Source organism: Fomitopsis serialis, assembly GCF_022376445.1.
Source record: "Fomitopsis serialis strain Sig1Antser10 chromosome Unknown B0H18scaffold_4, whole genome shotgun sequence".
Lineage (NCBI taxonomy): Eukaryota > Fungi > Basidiomycota > Agaricomycetes > Polyporales > Fomitopsidaceae > Fomitopsis > Fomitopsis serialis.
The window spans coordinates 520,557-538,285 of NW_025954964.1; the positions used below are offsets into that span (position 1 = coordinate 520,557).

The window sequence follows — 17,729 nt, forward strand, 5'->3', positions numbered from 1 at the left end:
CAGGGATGGGCGGGTTGGGGGCGGCAGTCTGGGAACGAGTTAATTCGGGTGTGCCGGTGGGCGCCTGGGCGGTCGGAGGCCGGATGCAGATATAACAGAGGCGGATTGACGACGGCGGGAGAGACAGGCACATCTCTCTCCCCTGGTGTCCGTGGTGCTGCAGCTGCCCGTCGGTCCATGGCCAGCATATGAACCATCCCCCTCTTGCTCGTCGTCAATTTTCGAGCTCTCTCTCGTGCCCGTAACGACCCCAGCCAACTCGACGACCTTGTGTCCGACGCGCGGCAACAACAATAGACGGTTAGGTAAGCGCCCTCCTTTGTCCCCTCTCTCCTTCGCCCGTCCGCTCAATACAACAACCAATGCGCCCGTAGAACATAAAGAGTAGTCCGACCCCGTGTCGAGTTCACTGTCTTTGCCCCTCATGTTCTTCCCTGTCGCCCGGCTGCGACTCACCCTCGTGTCCGCTCTCCTCCTTTTCTCTTCCTTTCCCGCGCACACGAAAGAACCCTCTGTGAGTCCCTCTTTTCAGCGTCCTCCGCCACATCCTCACTCTTCCTCAGTCACATCTTCTGTGTCCTACTGTTCAGACCCTCAGGAGATCCTGGTAGAGCAGTTCGACATCGCGTACTTCCCCACCAACAACTCCATCTCCTTCAATGTCTCCGCTGCCAGCGTGGTGAGTCCGCTGGTTTTCTCCTCTCATACCATCCCTCATCTCGTCCCAGCTCGCCGACCTCAATGTCACGGCCCAGCTCTACCTCAACGTCTATGGCATGCACCCCATCAACACCACTCTCAACCTCTGTAGCCTTTCAACGGCATCCTCTGTCCCCTCCCCCAATACAACTTTACTGGCTGGGATAACCTCCAGCTCCCATCCTCCGTTGTCGGCTCCATAACCTCCCACCTCCCTGGCATCGCCTACGTCATGCCCGACCTCGAGGCCTTCGCCCAACTCACGCTCTTCCAGGAGAACACAAACCAGGTCGTCGCCTGCCTGCAGACCACCGTCTCCAACGGCTGGTCGGCACGGCAGTACGCAGTGGAGTGGTCCACCGCAGCCCTCACGCTGCTCGCACTCGCGTCCGCCATATGGAAGTCCATCACGTCTGACGCCCTCTCACTCGCGCCCATGCGCCTGCTCGACTTCGTCGCCCTTCTACAGACCATCGCGCGTCCGGTCTGCTCGGCCTGAACTTCCCGACCGTGTACACATCGTTCACGCTCAACTTTCATGGATCCTCGGCCTCTTTCCCCAGAGCGGGACGTCGGGCATGCAAAACTCGATCACACGCATGCGGAGGCTCACAGGCGGCGACAGCTCGGACGCCAGCAGCGGAGACAGCACGGCATATGTCAACCGACAGCTGAGCCCGTACAATATGTTCGCACAGCCATCTTCACTCCTCAAAGCGTATCCTCGATGCCGACGCTGGACCTGCGTAACGCGACAGCACGCTCACTGATCAAAGTTGGCAACGCGGCGCTCAATACAACGTCTCGACTGCTGAAGAAGGCGCAGGCGGACGTCGCTGTCGTCACCAACGATCAGAGCTCCGATGTCCTTCAGGCAGGCGTGCCCATCTACGTCAATAGCATCGGAATCGCCAGCGCGAACGCTTCATGACCGTGTTCCTCACTGCCCTGATCTACACCGCGGCCGTGTTGGCTTCATCGGGATCGCGTTCGCACTCTACGTCGGCCTGCAGCGCACAGCTTGGGGACAACGGCACATTCGGCGATGGACTGGTCTGCGCAGCGGTTTGTCCATTCGCCAAGGCATGGGGCCTCCGCTCGGTGCTCGTCGCGGTCTTCCCGCTCCTGATCTTTGTCTTCTTCCAGTGGACGCTGCACGACTCCTGGCTGTCCATCCTACTCTCCGTCATCACGCTCGTGATCCTCATGGGTCTCGTCTCCCGCCGCTATTCCTCGTCCTCCGGCCCTACCTCCCTCGTGTGCTTTCCCGCACGGAGGAAGCATCTGTCCCGGCCTCCTTGTCGCTCGCGCCGCTTGCTGCCCCATTCCGTCAAGAGCGGTGTTGTACGCCGGCTTATCGTGCTCACGCTCGTCGTAAAGGCATGGTGATCGCGTTCGGCCACAGCGACGGCCTGGGTCAGGCGATCGTCTTCCTCATCGTCGACGTGCTGTTCTTCCTCTCGCTGGTCATCATGAAGCCGTTCCGCACGCGCCACGCGACATGCTCCAGGGTTACCTCGCCATCGTGCGCATGGTCTGCTCCGGCCTGCTCCTCGCGTTCGTGCAGACCGTCAGCCTCGCCCCGATCCCGCGCGTCGTCATCGGCGTCATCACCGCGGTCATCTTCGCGGTCGCGGTGATCGTGATGTTCATCAACATGCTCGTCAACATGGCGCGTGGAGGCTGTTCAAGGACGTCGTGTGCTGCGGGCACCGCCGGCGCAAGGGCGACCGCGCGCTCGCGAGTCAGTCGAGCCAGTCTTCGCTCGACGAGAAGGCGCACCCCGAGCGCGACGCGGAGAAGCTGCGGACGGGCCGTCCGCGCAGACGCCCGGGTCGTCGCAGTACTACTTCGTCGACCGCCCGGGGAACCCGACGCCCCCTGAGACGCGCACCAACTCGCACGCGCACACACATCTCGACACGCCCGACTCGGGCTCGCCGATGAGCACCAGCGTGGGGAGCGAGCGCCCGAGCGTCCTGACGAACAGCACGGGCACGACCCTCGGCGACCTCCTCCCGAGGCGGTGGTCGTTCCAGCACTCGCGCCCGCCATCGGCGTCGGAGCCGTCGCCGGGCGCGGTGTCATTCCACACCCCGAGCACGCCGAGCACGCCCGCGTCGTCGCATCCGCCGACGTCGCAGCGGCACAGCCGGCACCCGTCCGCGAGCGTGGCGACGCACTCGCCAATACGGGAACGCTACTCCGACGAGCGGGAAGCGCACGCATTCTGAGCTCCCGTCCGCCCTGCAGGCTTGACGCCGCGGGGCGATAGAATGGATGAAAGATTCTTAGAACCCGCCGCACGGTCGCCGCATGCCGTGGACGCTCTGTACACACCGCACACATATGTACTCCCGACACCTGCATTTGGGCCGTTGTATATCCCCTTAGTTGCATTTCTTCGCTGTGCCATGTTGATCCACACTGCATACTCACATTCTCCACCCTCTGCTTCCAGTACGCTTCGCACGCACTGCACTACACAGTCTCCTGGTCTAGCAATGCACACCACTACCCGCATTTTACTACCTTACCCACGGTACCCACACGCTCGTTGGATGCATAGACTACCTTAGCTGCAGATCCGTTGTAATGAAATCGATTGCTTCACGATATGTAACGACTACTTATGTAGCGTATGTAGCCCGCTGTAATATTAGCATCTAGTATATAACAGACTGTAACAACGATTGAAGCGCGGCAAGGTGGCCGGGGCTAGCCGGAAGGGAGATGCCGAGGGAGGTCGTCTCGTCACTGTGCGGGAGACGAGCACGCCGCCGTCCTCTCCTCCGCACCATGTTGCTCTCCTCCGCCCGCACAGCGACCGCCTCCGCAGGGCTCGGTCGCCGCGCCGCCTCGTCCCTCGCGCTCAAGTACTCCAACGCCATCTTCAACGCCGCCCTCCACAAGTCGCCGCAGACGCTGAACAAGGTCCAGTCCGAGCTCACCGCGCTCTCGTCCGCGATCAAGGATGTCCCCAGATCAACGCGTTCGTCACGAACCCCACGCTCAGCGTGAAGGACCACTCCGCGGGGCTCGTCGCGCTCTACGCCGCCGCAGAGGGCCCCAAGAAGGAGCCCGTAACGGACATCACGAAAAACCTCTTCGTGGTCCTCTCCGAGAACGGCCGCCTCGCCGAGGCGCAGGGCGTCATCGAGGGCTTCCACGAGCTTGTCTCCAAGCACAGGGGCGAGCTCACCGTCACCATCACCTCCGCGGCGCCGCTCCCGAGCGACATCCAGAGGAAGCTCGAGGCCAGCCTGAAGCAGTCGCAGGCGGCGCAGCAGGCCAAGTCCGTGAAGGTTGCGAACAAGGTGCGTATGCGGGCGGTGTGGAAGGCGTCGCGCGACTGAGTTACTGCCGACAGATCAACCCGGCAGTGCTGGGTGGCATCGTTGTTGACTTTGGCGACAAGACGATCGACCTCAGCGTCCAATCCCGGGTAACACGGCTGAACGGCCTCATGCAGCGTCAGTCCACGCACTTTTCATCTGTTCCGGTCCGTGCTCATGCATCTGTGTCTCATAGTGTCGGTTTGAGCGGAGGTAGAACGGTCGAGTTAGAGAGCGGTTGTTGTACGCGCATCCAACTAATGCATTGCCCTGAACAATACGGTCATCCAACATCTGCTGCCCATTGTGATTGAGAATATGTCAGCTACCAGCAAGTCTTCGCTTGGATGTCGATCCGTGTCCCCAACTCCCGATGTGTGTCAAGTTTCAACGGCCTGCAGGGCCGTCCATCATAGGCGCCTACGTCCTTTTGCTAGCCTCAGCTAACATACCATGTTGTAAGACGAGGCTGATGGCCACCAAACGGCCCATTGATCTGAGGTTTACGAGTCCGCGCTGATGGTGCCCGAACCAAATCAGTGAAGAAAAAATACACCTGTGAACTAGGTAAACCAGTCGGATGAACAAACAAAACGTCGTTAAGTTACTCGACATGATACAGTAGGTCTTCAATCTGCATGCGCAACCAGGGGAACGCCCTTCTAGAATATTTCTACGAGTTGGCGTGTTGGCGAGATGATCGCAATGACTTTGCTCTGCATGTCCAGAATGTCGCCTCCTTCAGTGACGACCAAATCATGGAGACCGTCGGTTTCAACGTCCCCACCCAAGAGCACCTCCACATTCGTCGAGCCAAGGGCAAGCGCATCTTCCTTTGAGATTTCCCCTCCAGCATCGAGCGCAAGCTGCCATCCGAAAATAAGATGTCAGATGCTGAATACGTGAAGGACATTGATTCGTACCCAGGCGACTTCAAACGGAAGGTTGCGCGCATCGTACGGATTCAGCGTACCGACGCCTACTGTGACGTTGTGTGCCAGGAGAACAGCAATGGAGCTCTGTTCAGTGAGTGGCAGTCCAGGCAAACTGAATAATGCTGCTGTCAGTTCCAAGCGATGAGATTGTATCTTGGCACTCACATTCGTCGCATCTCCCACAATGCCGGGAATGGCTGAGAAGTAACCTGGATAATACCTACGCCAGCCTCCGCTATCTCCTTGGCGAGCAAATGTGCCTCCAGAGCACCGGTGATGGTCATCTTCACCGAGCTGCCATACGCCTCTTCCACCTCCCTCTTGAGTAGGATCAGCGTCGCTATGATATCTGCACTGTCTGTGTGGACTACTAGGGTCACACGACCCTACCCATGAAATTATCACGACCACGTTCTAGATGTCATGTTGCTCATACTCACCTCGCCGACGCCTTCGAACCACTCTCCTGCGTCGCCGTCGACAGGACGAAGCAGCATCCTCCGTAACGTGGCTATTTGTGTGCTGACGCTTGGACCACCCACCGCAAGATTGGGCCTCACTGTAACATGTACTGCCGTCACCTCCTGAACAACCGCGCCGTCTTCGAGTCTGTTCAATGCCCCCGTGAAGAAGGACGTGCCAAGACCAGCGTAGAAACCTCTGTGAGCAGGCGCCGTGATCCCCTTGGTGACCCCTGCACGATATGCGAGCCTGCCCTCCTCAGTGTTCAGCGAGTAGCTCTAGAGCAGCACACGAGCTCGACTTACAGTGCATGTCGCGTGCCAAAGGTCAAGCCATCGACAGCGCGAATGACGGCACCATCCCCGCCCAGTATCGCAGGCACCTTCTGTACCAGCGGATCGAAGACGTATCCATCCATTGTCGACGGTTCCGCGCCGATCTCGCCCAAACCGAGGTTAGAGCCGAAGCTAGTAAAGCCCGGGGATATCGAGCCCCCTTGACATTGACGATCTCCGCGTGCGCGAGTAAGTTGGGCGTTACGCAGGATGCGTACGTGCCCGAGCACGTAACGGCCCCATTCTCCACAATTACTGCGCCCAGCTCCGCGTCCTGCGCTGTGCACACCTCACGGACAGCACCACCAGCGCGCATGAAGACGCTCTTCACGTCCGTGAAGATGATTGAGCTGGGGGAAGATTTGCTAGACGCGAGGGGAGGGAGCCCTTCGTACTTCACCGCGTCCGCAGCTTCCTTGTCGAAATTCGGCACCTTTGGGGTACGCTGGAACGAGGCTGGTTTGGGTACGACGTGCGGTGACTCCAACTGGGGGATGCCGTCAATGAACACCTGCTTCGGCGTTGCTCCGAGCGCAAGAGGATGGCTGTCCCATACAACCAGATCTAGGGTGAAGGGCTTATGCCTAGCGTGATGCGCATAGGATGGAAAACTTACCAGCATCCCAGTCTTCCGTACGATGCCCGTTAGCTCAAGGTGAATGCACGAAGCTAGGTACACACCTTTCTTGACGTAACCGATCCTGTGGTCCATACCCATCACTGCCGCTGGGGTACTGGTGACGGAAGCGAGGGCCAAGTTCTCAGGGAGTCCATACACGTAGGCTAGTTGCGCCTGATACAGGAGATACCTCGAGTCCGTTACGGGGTGATCGCTCTGCAGACAGCGGTGAGGATGTGACCCCGCACATTGAGGCGGGACTGACCTTCATCACGACCGGTATCCCATGTTCAGCCAGGATGCGAGGAGCAAACTCTGAACCACGGTACGACTCGCGCTTGTAGCTGTATGTGCAGGCATCAGTCGGCAATCAACATAAGCTACCAGACACACGAACCGTGAGTGTGTAGCAAACATGGCAATGGCAGGAGGATGGTCTCACAACAGAGTTGAGTGTGGGCCATTGACAGATATCGATCAATATCAACGTACCGTAAGCCTTCTTGAGTGTGTCGGGCACCAGGTACGCTTCGTGAGCATGATGGAAAGCAGCAATTGGGAACTGGAATTCGTTGGAGATCTAATGACTGCATGAGGGTGCGGAGTCCCAAGGGGCATATGGACAGCACTTACCCTGACAAGATCATCTATGTCGACTGTCTCATAGCAATGAACTTGCACCTGATGTGTGGTTCAGCATGATGCGAATATCAGCGGAATGCGACTTACTTTGACTCTGCCGCGCAGGACATCAACGAGCGCCTCCCATTGAAGGTCTTCCGGGTAAGACTTGTCTTTCAAGGCGTCCCAGTTGCCGGCAAATGCGTCCACACAGTAGGCGTCCTGTGACTCCTTGATCTTTCGGGCTGTGTTGTAACTAGACGTACCAGCATGCGTTCAGAGGTATAGCTGATGTCATATGCTACTCACGCGTCTCGGAATGCCCAGATAATATCCATACGAGTGGCACCATAGACCCTGCCTGTCAGGCACTGTGGTCAGTCACTCATCGCATGACTATGCATTAGACGAACTCGGGTTCTCTCCTGTACGCAGGAGGCGCCGGCGTTAATATGGCATTGATAACAAAACGTTGTCAAAGCATACCACATGCATGTCTAATCATGGTTGGTGTCAGCGCTGTCCAGGACGTACAGCCGGTAACTCACTTCATTTGACGCCATCTCAGTGGCTCGTTGTAATCCGCAAACGAGGAATTGATCTGGTATGGTGGTTCAAGGAGCATGGAGGTCGGAGTCCGTTCTGCAGTCTTTCTCAGCTTGATAGTGAAACCCTGACCACCTGCAGGATACATCAACATGCGAGCATAGTAGGCATATCATTCCTCTGAGTTACCAATGGCGTTCGCCGATCCTGGTAGGACAAGCGCGGTAGTCACTCCTCCTGCAACGGACAACTCGTAACCAGCGTCGTGCGTATTCAGCCCGTCAAGAGCACGAAGCCAGGGCAGCACAGGACCATGCCGTGAATTTCCGTCCGAAGCACCTCGAAGGTGCGGCGCGGACGAGACACCCAGATGTGAATGAAGGTCGACAATTCTGTTTCGCCCATGTAGCTGGTTACACATCCTCGAGAGGAACAAGCACGTACCCCGGAGTGACCCAGGCACCTTTCAAATCAACAGTCACAATATCCGTATACCCCGTCAGCTGCGAATGTCCGACGTGCCCAATGTTCTTGATGATGCCCTTGTCCAGTAAGATGTCCGCTCGGATGACTTGGGTGCCGTTCTCCGCTCCGGTCCATATTTTTGCGTTCTTCACAGGTATGGTTTCGTCCCAGGCACAAACCTGTCCGATTCCTTGCGTCTGTGGAAGTCCGCAGATGGCCCCGGTGTAAGACTGAGAGAGCGGCAGCGCGAGAGGGCAGTGGTAGCATGAGGCGGCAGAGGACGGAGCGCGGTGTACAGAGTCGGCACCCGTGTGGAGACCAACAGCAATGCAAGCAATATAAGCAGTCCTCGTACAACCCTTCTTGAGGTGTAATTATGTGTTCCGGACCTATCGCCAGACCGCTGAGAGAGGCTCGGCACTGGCAAGGCCTTCTCCATTGTGCAGTCCTAGTCGGCTGTCTAGAGTGAGGTGTAGCGTTCAGTACAGAGCCGCAGTCTCACCAGTAGGTCGTACGTACTCTGCACGGTTGCCAGCACGTTCCCGAGTGGTGAGCGTCGGAAGCAAGTGGGAACGCGGTCACGGCACTCCTCAGACCGCACGCCAGTTGTGCGCCGGTTCGGACTTCCCCATTCGTCTTACAGTGTCTCTCATAACTGAGACCTCCGTGCATGCAACTCCTGTCAATAGCATGCCAGACAGTCGCCCTCTATGTAGCTTACAACTGTAACAGACTGCTGAAGCTGACTCGCCAGTCATATATTACACGCTACACACACGCATGTCCGGTGCTTGTTCACGCGCCGAAGGTCTGGATTAGCATAGACAGCAAATATTCGCATGGCATACGCATACAACCATGATCCATCGAGCGCGGCCACGCTACGTTAGCGTCGTGCGATGCCTACAACACATCGCCCAGAGTTTATGCAGGAGGCGACATGAGCGCGTCCCGCGTTGGTCGCGCGACGCGTCGGAAGCGCGCCACACGATGTGACGGTACCAATCTTAGATTGGCTCTCGATCACTTGTATGGTCACGCAGGAGGCGTGACACACTAAACTAGGTAGGTAAACTCCATCGAGCGATCCTTTCTTATATTCCTGTTGGGATACTGACGCCAGGCTCCCCACCGCCAGGCCGACTCGACACACCTCAAGCCTGCGCAATGGAGGACGTGAATACTGACATACGAATGGATGTAGACGAACCACGGCCGTCTCCATTCGAGGCCTCAAATTCCTCCCGCCAGGCTCCAGTGCCACGCGCATCCTCTCTACCGCCTGTCTTAAACCCGTCAAATATAGAGGTCGGATATGTATATTCCACTCTAATGATGACACACACCAATACCCGTGGGCATCACGAAGAGCAACCTGACCGTATCTCACGGATCTTCAACTTACTCAAAGACTCGAATTGTCTCGCCAGGATGAGAAGGCTCCCAATCAGACCTATCACTCGTGAAGAGGCACTGCTCGTCCACAGCGAAGCTCTCTGGGAGAAGATCCTGGCGATACAATGTAAGTTTCGTCCAAATAAAAGCGAGCTGTCTAGGTGACCTGTTTCGTCTAGCCATGACAGAGGAGGACATAGCCGATTCCGCCGCGTACTACGACGAACTCTCTCTTTATGTACATCCGACAACTCCGTATTGCGCGAAACTCAGTGCCGGAGGTGTCACTGAAGCCGCACTAGCGGTCGCGCGCGGTGAAGTCAGAAAATCCTTTGCTATTGTGCGGCCGCCTGGCCACCACGCAGAGCCGGACGAACATATGGGATTCTGCTTCCTAAATAACGTGTCCATAGCCGCGAAGGTAGTGCAACTACGGTCGTCTGTCAAGAGAATCATGATCTCGACTGGTCAGTAATCCTATTGTAGTGCTTGGTGGGCGGCTTATGCTGATCGGGTCACACCAATTTATCCTCCAGGGATGTCCATCACGGTCAGTATAACCTGATATGTGTCGCTGAGTATACTCATGACCGAGACACCGCAAGGCAACGGAACGCAACGGGCGTTCTATGATGATCCCTCCGTTCTGTACATTTCTTTGCACAGATATGAGGGTGGCCATTTCTACCCTAATGGTCCGTTCGGCAGCATGGTGTCCTGCGGTCAAGGCTCGGGATTAGGCTTGTAAGTCTTCTGGGCTTCCTGGCGAGCAGTCTCTTAAACCATCAACAGCTCCGTCAACATTCCTTGGCCGGAAAGGGGCATGGGCGATGCAGACTACCTTCTAGCTTTCCAAAAAATAGTCATGCCGATTGCATTGGAATTTTCCCCAGAATTGGTTATCAGTAAGGGAATTCCATTCTAGCCGTAAGGAAGCACCACTTAACGACGCCTTCTTGAAATTTGTAGTCTCAGCTGGGTTCGACGCAGCGGAGGGCGACACACTCGGCGAATGTCACGTCTCTCCGACAGGCTATGCCCATATGACGCACATGTTATCTTCGCTGGCGAATGGAAGGCTTGTCGTTGCTCTCGAGGTAAATCCGGATGCCCTCACTCTTTCATGTTCGGTCTTATCACGCATCCTAGGGCGGTTACAATCTCGACGCGATATCTGTCTCTGCACTAGCGGTCGCTCGAGTAGTCTTGGGCGAGGTTCCTCCCCAACTTGAGCCCATGGTGGCTTCTGAGGTTGCGACCGAAACCATATGGCATGTCGCTATGGAGCAAACCAAATACTGGAAAAACATCGACCCTAGTGCTTGCGAGCCATTGGAAGGTTTGGATCACCAAATCATTAGCTATACCTGCACTCACCTGCATCTGGTGTTTTTTCAGAGATCGAGCCCATCACGTTCTCGATACCCGGTACCTTCTTATATCCCTCGTCCCTGCATTCAGCACCGCTAACCACGACCGACAGAGCTACTCAAGGCACATCGGCAGGACTACCTCTTCCGGACTCACAAGATGCTCGAGGTCCCACTTATGACCCAAGGACTCATCGACCGTTTCAGCACTCAAGTAGCTTGCACGTGAGGCCTTCTGTCTTCATCCACGGCTACCTTTCCTGATGGCATACAGGCCCGACATCATGGAAAACCAGACGCTGGTCGTCTTCGTTCACGAATTGTTCGTGAACCTCTCCTGTGTCTCGCTGCATCCTGACAACACTTTTCAGTGGAAACCTAAGAGTAGAACTAGACTCTGCGATGTATTGTGATGTACATCTGGAACACTCATACCTGGTAAGGAACAGAGTCTATTTGAGGGTCACCTACAGTGTTCACGTTCCCAACAGGTAGACTGCTCGAAACAGCTGATTACCTGGGCAAGATCTACGGGGTACGCCCTGCTGGATGTCAACGTGTATGCGAAACCATTCGTGAAGTCAAAGGTAGACCGTCTGCATGATTCGCCGGGAATGATATCTCAATCTCGGTCAGGTAAAGACGCCAGATAATCCGGGGCAGATGTTATGACGTACCTATGGGACAACTACGTCCAGTAAGTCACAAAGGTTGAGACCGTCCCACATTGCTCTGACGACACATTTGTAGGCTCACGGCGGCCCGTCGTGTCGTATTGATTGGACATGGTCCGGGGTGTGAAGCCCTCATGGGGCTCATGCGGCAACGGTGTAAGCTCTCCGAATATTCTGATGTCTGGCAAAGCGTTATCGTTCATATAGCGGTGGGCGTGATGCGAACTGTACAGGGTATTGTGCAAGTTGTTGGGAACCACAATGTTCCGTTACTCCCGGAGACCTGCCAACTTACGCAATGGTATTTCAAGGTCGGTTCCCACATTGCTCTTCTACATTAGCTATAACCTCACTACTAGAACTCACTCGTGTTCGTGCCGCAAAATCATGTGGCGTTCCGAGACAAGAAACTTATGCGAAGCACGGTCAAGTCATGTTCAGCAGTGAGTTGACAGCTACTCGGTTCTTCCAGACACGCCTGACTGCTTCGCAGAGGAAACGCAGGCTGTGAAGCTGATCATTCAGGCTTTCCCTGTCATCCAAGAGTTCGTTACGGAACGGCTTGGGCCGGCAGCAGGTGCCAAGGTTGTGAATGGCACCTCCTAGCATGACTGTGATCCAAGATGTCATATTTATTCGTCGATGCTATCGTGCTGCTGCGTTTTGGATACAATCTACAGTAGATCTACAACGCCCCTGCGGGGAGAGATGATACCCACTACCTTGCTACTGAGCTGGAGCGGGTCTCCGCCGTGCGTGGCGATGAGATCACTTTCAATGTCGTCGACTTCGACGCCGAGCACCTTCTCAACGTGGACGGAGGCAAGCGCAAGCGCTTCTGCCTTCGAAATTTCTCCGCCACTCTCAAGCGCGGCCTAAGCAAATGATGTCAGCCTTCGTAAGAATGCTCGACGTTCACAAATGTCAACACACCCATGACGCATCCCACCGCGTGTTGCGCGCTTGCCATGCTTCCTCAATACCAATACCGACGGTGACGTTGTTGCCGGTGAGCGCGGTAATGGCGTTCGTCTCAGACAGAGGGAGACCGGGCATGCTGCAGCAATTCAGCATAACGATACACACGCAACGGGGCAGTGCTTACATTCTCCTCTGTTCCCAAGTTCCAGGGAACGGGCGAGGGCGAGTGATGAGCACGCCAATACCAGCCTCACCAATCTCCTTCGCAAGCAGGTGCGCCTCGCTCGCACCGGCGAAGGTCATCTTGATGTGTTCCCTCCCTGTCTTCGATGTCTTTCTTCAGCTCAATGAGCGAAGCCATGATGTCCGCGCTCTCGACGTCCACGACGAGGGTCATCTCGCCCTTCTTGACTTTCTCGACCAAGTTGCCCAGCGGTCGCTTAACCTCGGTACGTAGGAGTGCTCGGAGCGCAGCGATCTGCGTGCTCACGCTCGGGCCCGCACCGTAGTGGATACCGATGTGCAGAGCAGTAGCTGGCTGGACAACTGCACCCTTCTCCAGCTTGTGCTTCGCGCCAGGCGAGAAGCTGCACTCAGGCCCGACAGGAACCCGTATGACTGTGGTGCAGCAATGGCGGTCGTGACGCCCGCGCGGTAAGCCAGTCTAGTAGAGTGGTGAGGTCGTCAGCGACAAGCCATCACACATGGTCGGCAGGGACTTACAGAGCATCCCGAGTACCGAACTGAAGGCCGTCAACCGCAGCGACTACTGCACTGTTGCCGCCAATGATCTTCGGAATCACATCGGTCAGCGGGTCGAGTGCATATCCATCAATAGTCGAGCGTTCCGCCGTAATCTCTTCCAGACCGAGCGGAGAGCCATACGTAACCAGACCAGGCGCCACAGACCCGCCCTCGAGGTTGAGGATCTCAGCACGACGATCGTAGAGGCTCGACGGGCACTCCACCATCGAACCAGCGCAGATGACTTTGCCTTCCGCCGTAACCACAACGCCCTCGTCGCCGACGACAGATGCACGGAAGACCTCCTTGACGCTCTGGTCCTGGCGCCTGTACACGCTGCTCACATTGCGGAAGATGATGAAGTTCGCTGTCGCGTGCTCCGGCTCAAGCGGAGGGAGACCCTCGTATTTGAGGGCGGCCTCAGCCTCTTTGTCAAAGTTGGGCTTCTCAGGTACGTGCTGTGAGGCGGAGGGTTTTGTCACAGTGTATGGATGCTCAAGCTGGGCGACGCCGTCAATCCATACTTGCTTCGGCGTCGCGCCGAGGGCTAGCGGGTGGCTGTCCCAAAGGACTATGTCCGCGTCGTAACCTGTGGCGGAAGATCAGTGGTGTTGCGGTCTTAGACGCACCAGACATGCTTACCGGTCTTGATGAACCCAATGCGGTGGTCCATACCCATCACGGTGGCAGGTGTGCTCGTCACAGAAGCAAGTGCAAGATTCGCCGGCAGGCCGTAGTGGTGTGCCTGCTGCGCTCATAGAGCAGGAAGCGAGAGTCCAAGACAGGATGGTCCGACTGAAGCCCCGTCAAATCACAGCTCGTCAGAGGCAAACAATTGTCAACGAACCTTCATGACGACTGATAAGCCGTTTTCCGCGAGAATACGAGGGGCAAACTCTGAGCCACGGTAGGCCTCACGCTTGTACCGCGCATTGCTCGCGAAAAGCGCGACAGCCGGCGGGTGACCTACAGTAGAATTGGAAGTCAGTATATGGATAAATATACGAAGTGGCGAAAGTAGGGCACACCGTAAGCTTTCTTCAGCGTGTCCGGAACGAGGTACGTCTCGTGCGCATGGTGGAATGCAGCAATAGAGAACTTGAACTCGTTCGTGAGGCGAACCATGTCGTCCAGATCAACCGTCTCGTAGCAGTGATTATGTACCTTCACACGACCTCTCAGGACGTCGACCAGAGCCTCCCATTGGAGATCCTCCGGGAACGCGCCCAAGCCGGTCCACTCGCCAGCGGTAGCTTTGGCACAATACTCGTCCTGAGATACTTTGATTTGACGGGCCTTCTCATAGGCTTGACGGAACGACCAAGTCGTGTCCATACGCGTGAAACCATATACTCGGCCTGAAGCATATGTGAGTACTGTAGATCGCACGAAACCAATGCGTACTTACTCGGGTTCTCTCCTGAGAGCAATAACGTGGGTCACTGTCAGCGGTCACTGTATAACGATACTCGGTGATCTCGCGTACCACAAGCATGTCTACACGAGGCGTCAGTCAAAAAGCCAGTCCAAAATAGGACTATCCGAACTCACTTCATCTGTCTCCAGCGCAAGCTGACGGACGGGTCGTACACCGTACCATTGATTTCCCAAGGACTCTCTAGCATCAGCCCTGTGGGCGTCCTGGCATCTGTCGGGCGTAGCTTGATGACGACACCCTGACCACCTGCCGCATATCAGCAAGGCCAGCAAGTAGTATGAGACAATCACTGCTCACCGATCGCATTGGCTGAGCCAGGCAGCACGAGCACAGTAGTGACACCGCCAGCAATGCTAAGCTTGTAAGCGTCACTGTGCGTATTGAGGCCATCCAGAGCACGCAACCACTGCAGGGCATATTAGCCCGAGAGCGTAACATTGGCGAATTGACGTCACATACTGGTTGCGCTACGCCCTTGAGCGAGTTTGTGTCATCTGAGCCCCGAAGCTCAGGGCTTGAGTCAACTCCTCTGTAGTATTGTGAGGGAGCGGAAGGTGTAACGAAAGAACTGGTAGGCTCACTGATGACTGTGGAGGTCAACGATGCTGAGAACAATGTCGGTTAACTCTCAATTGTGTGAGGTCAGCAGAACCGACGCACCCAGGCGAAACCCAAGCACCGGCGGCATCAACTGTAGTCAGGTCGTCGTATACATCCAGCATATCCTGTTCGATGTGACCGACGCGTTTGATGAGCCCTCCATCAAGCAGAACGTCCCCATGAAGGACCTCAAGCCCGTCGACCCGTCCAGTCCAGATAGACGCGTTCTGTTACGCGTCATCAACTCAGAACCCTGAACAGGCGGCTCGCGTTATACCTTGATGAGAGTGGGCGGTGTACCAGCAACGAAGCGGTCCGACTGCTTGCGTAGGTTGAAGTCTGGGGGTGGGCCTGGCTGAGTATTGAGCAATGCGCACTTGTCGAGAACCTCATGAGCGTTGAGCGGGACTTCTGACGTGTGCGTCGACCACTGAGTACTGAAGACGTTGGTGGTTGACTGGAGCAGGGCGAGGGAGATGACGGCAAGGAGCAGTCTCCACACACGCCGCGAGCGGTGTCGAGGGCGCGCGGGGGCGGCCTGTGCGGTGGTAGGGAGCCCCTTGTCCATGGTCGTGCGAGTGCAAGCTGCCCGACCCACAGCGCGAGCGAGATAAGTGCGGGACGCCCGCGCGGACGCCGCGGTGTGATCTCGATCCTCGATCACAATGACCACAGACATCAAGTTCAAACGTGCATCCGTGAACAGGAATTCATTCACTTGTACATGCACACATATCTGACTGGTCCGATTGCGAGCGAGTACAAAGGTGAGGAACAGTCCGTGACAACACGATAGTACTATTCGGTCAACTGGCATCACAGCTGGGTCACCATCTCATCATCGTGGGCTGCATCAATGAGACCATAGTCGACGACGTTGGGTGGCCAACGGATCCCCTTCGACAGGTTGAGTGGATAATGCACCTTGCCTGCCTCGCCTGCCCAGTCGAAATCTATGATTTTGGTGCGCAATCCCCAGCCATCATCTCCGTCGCCCTCGATGAGAATGTTTGGTGGCCGGATATCGCCATGGACCATGTCGTGCTCGTGAAGCAGTGCTATTGCCTGGCGGACTACTTCACGCGCTCCGTCAGGGATGTAGGGCTTCGACCTCCCTTGGACATACTCCATCACTACCATCCTGCGAGGATGGCAGTCAGGATCCGGCAGGCCATCCGCACCAGGCCAGACAGGTCCATAGTAGAGCAGCTTCGGAGCCCAGCCACGGCTCGCGAGAAGCTCGTGTGCGGCCGCGCCATAGCGCTCGACAAACATGACAACTACCTGGGCGCCGTGACCTTCGCGTTGAGCGAGGAAAGTAACGCACGATGAGTCCGTTCTCCCGAGTGGCTTGAGATACCGGAATGTAACCGTCCGTCCGTTGTCAACGTATGAGGTTGCCAAAGGGAAGTATCGACGCCTCTTGTTCTCGTTCTCGAACAGTTCGAGATTGATGTAGAAAGACTTCAAAGACTCGATGGCGCAAGCAAGAGCATCGAATACACGAGCAATGCGCACGACGCGGTCGTCATCAATTGTGCGACTACGACCGAGCCAGATATAGTCGGTCAGCCTCTGCACGATGATGTCCGAGGTGAAGATAGCGCCGCAGATGACGATCCAGGGCCCGGCAATCGAAATAATGAATGTTGGGCAGCAGCTCATCTTGCGTAGCTTCTGGAATGCAAAGAAAACTTGGATAAGAAACACAGAACCGGATAATTACGAGGAGATGGTACGTACTTCTTGGCTTTGATCGACCCAGTGCTCAATGTACGAGAATGAACCTTGTACGGAGCCTTCACCGCTTGACCCGAATTCGCCTTTCTCTTCGATGATTGCCATTACTGCCAGACCCAGAAATCCAATAGGAACACCTATGCAGTGGCCTGCAGTGGTCCGCTTCTGACCAGGCGTTTGAAGAACGGTACGGTCGAGGATGTCCAGAAGGCAATCTCGGACGCCGTATCCATCAACTCTGCAGTCTTGCGGATGATGTCACCGGAAGGCTGTCGATCCTCGTCTCGGGCATGGCACATGAATGAGGCAAATGCGCGATGGTAGATCTCGACAGGCGGTGCAAGAGGAGGCGATCCGGTGCCGCAGCGACCGTCGACAATAGGTATGTGGCTGTCCTGGTGTTTTCGATAGTTCTCAGGCTTGAGGGACGGTGTCGTACGATCCGTTCGTGTCACTATATGATTGAATCCTAGATGGGCGTTGAGCAGGGCTCTTAATACAAAAAGGGCCCACCTACTATCCACAAGCTCTTCTATCCCGTCTGCCTCTTCGTCATTATCTTCTCCGTTGGAAACGTACGGCCGTGCCTCCGTCGCCCTTGGAATGGAAAGCAGTTCGACAGATGCTAAGAGAGCCACGTTCTGCGCGTTTGACTGGGGTAGACGTGAACTGGATATATTCAGCCATTGGCACGTCGGGCATTTCTGGAATGAGGCAGTCACACCATTCCTCCAGTTTGTCACCATGTTTCTGTAAGAAGGACTGAATATCAGCTCCGGCTTTATCCCCATATTCTAACTGGCTGTGCGGCTGGTTGTGACTAGGTCAGC

The 17,729-nt window shown here is 56.1% G+C and overlaps 6 protein-coding genes across 6 annotated transcripts; 3 read left to right on the forward strand and 3 right to left on the reverse strand.

The window, feature by feature from the left end:
* The first annotated feature begins 32 nt into the window (after window positions 1–32).
* Window positions 33–3,393, forward strand: B0H18DRAFT_975758 (uncharacterized protein). The gene is made up of 14 exons (XM_048044102.1): window positions 33–305; window positions 375–518; window positions 564–679; window positions 729–767; window positions 812–1,183; window positions 1,263–1,387; window positions 1,417–1,591; window positions 1,615–1,665; window positions 1,783–1,914; window positions 1,977–2,043; window positions 2,080–2,165; window positions 2,210–2,362; window positions 2,392–2,443; window positions 2,503–3,393. Exons 2-14 carry the CDS (start codon window positions 425–427, stop codon window positions 2,931–2,933), a joined length of 1,893 nt encoding a protein of 630 aa, XP_047899086.1. The 5' UTR covers window positions 33–305; window positions 375–424; the 3' UTR covers window positions 2,934–3,393.
* B0H18DRAFT_975759 (ATP synthase delta subunit-domain-containing protein) lies at window positions 3,394–4,544 on the forward strand (the record flags this gene model as incomplete). The annotated part of the gene is made up of 4 exons (XM_048044103.1): window positions 3,394–3,675; window positions 3,723–4,016; window positions 4,070–4,172; window positions 4,231–4,544. Coding segments are annotated over exons 1-3 (640 nt in total), but the record flags the coding sequence as incomplete, so codon positions are not given.
* Window positions 4,545–4,558: 14 nt separating this feature from the next.
* B0H18DRAFT_975763 (uncharacterized protein) lies at window positions 4,559–8,574 on the reverse strand. The gene is made up of 18 exons (XM_048044104.1): window positions 8,537–8,574; window positions 8,193–8,477; window positions 7,997–8,163; window positions 7,742–7,944; window positions 7,555–7,687; window positions 7,316–7,363; window positions 7,115–7,262; window positions 7,019–7,066; window positions 6,878–6,965; window positions 6,783–6,822; window positions 6,651–6,729; window positions 6,448–6,601; window positions 5,933–6,330; window positions 5,737–5,870; window positions 5,410–5,680; window positions 5,135–5,355; window positions 4,958–5,081; window positions 4,559–4,900 (listed from the first exon to the last, which is right to left on the reverse strand). Exons 2-18 carry the CDS (start codon window positions 8,454–8,456, stop codon window positions 4,697–4,699), a joined length of 2,724 nt encoding a protein of 907 aa, XP_047899088.1. The 5' UTR covers window positions 8,457–8,477; window positions 8,537–8,574; the 3' UTR covers window positions 4,559–4,696.
* Window positions 8,575–9,211: 637 nt separating this feature from the next.
* Window positions 9,212–12,062, forward strand: B0H18DRAFT_868651 (histone deacetylase complex protein; the record flags this gene model as incomplete). Its single annotated transcript, XM_048039959.1, has 17 exons — window positions 9,212–9,539; window positions 9,592–9,883; window positions 9,949–9,962; window positions 10,018–10,156; window positions 10,205–10,317; window positions 10,382–10,509; window positions 10,562–10,751; window positions 10,811–10,840; window positions 10,896–11,007; window positions 11,057–11,104; window positions 11,154–11,220; window positions 11,274–11,418; window positions 11,446–11,479; window positions 11,533–11,612; window positions 11,664–11,767; window positions 11,816–11,903; window positions 11,950–12,062. 17 exons carry the CDS (start codon window positions 9,212–9,214, stop codon window positions 12,060–12,062), a joined length of 2,025 nt encoding a protein of 674 aa, XP_047899089.1.
* Window positions 12,063–12,130: 68 nt separating this feature from the next.
* Window positions 12,131–15,727, reverse strand: B0H18DRAFT_1114200 (composite domain of metallo-dependent hydrolase; the record flags this gene model as incomplete). The annotated part of the gene is made up of 17 exons (XM_048033088.1): window positions 12,131–12,331; window positions 12,390–12,513; window positions 12,562–12,701; window positions 12,757–12,911; window positions 12,971–13,041; window positions 13,101–13,710; window positions 13,764–13,866; window positions 13,969–14,087; window positions 14,150–14,479; window positions 14,530–14,541; window positions 14,608–14,618; window positions 14,673–14,805; window positions 14,857–14,965; window positions 15,019–15,088; window positions 15,141–15,164; window positions 15,220–15,386; window positions 15,437–15,727. The coding sequence occupies 17 exons, from the start codon at window positions 15,725–15,727 to the stop codon at window positions 12,131–12,133; spliced, it is 2,670 nt and encodes an 889-aa protein (XP_047899090.1).
* A 248-nt stretch (window positions 15,728–15,975) lies between these two features.
* B0H18DRAFT_1082234 (uncharacterized protein) lies at window positions 15,976–17,601 on the reverse strand (the record flags this gene model as incomplete). Its single annotated transcript, XM_048031504.1, has 4 exons — window positions 15,976–16,836; window positions 16,903–17,064; window positions 17,091–17,318; window positions 17,479–17,601. The coding sequence occupies 4 exons, from the start codon at window positions 17,599–17,601 to the stop codon at window positions 15,976–15,978; spliced, it is 1,374 nt and encodes a 457-aa protein (XP_047899091.1).
* Between the last annotated feature and the right edge of the window lie 128 nt (window positions 17,602–17,729).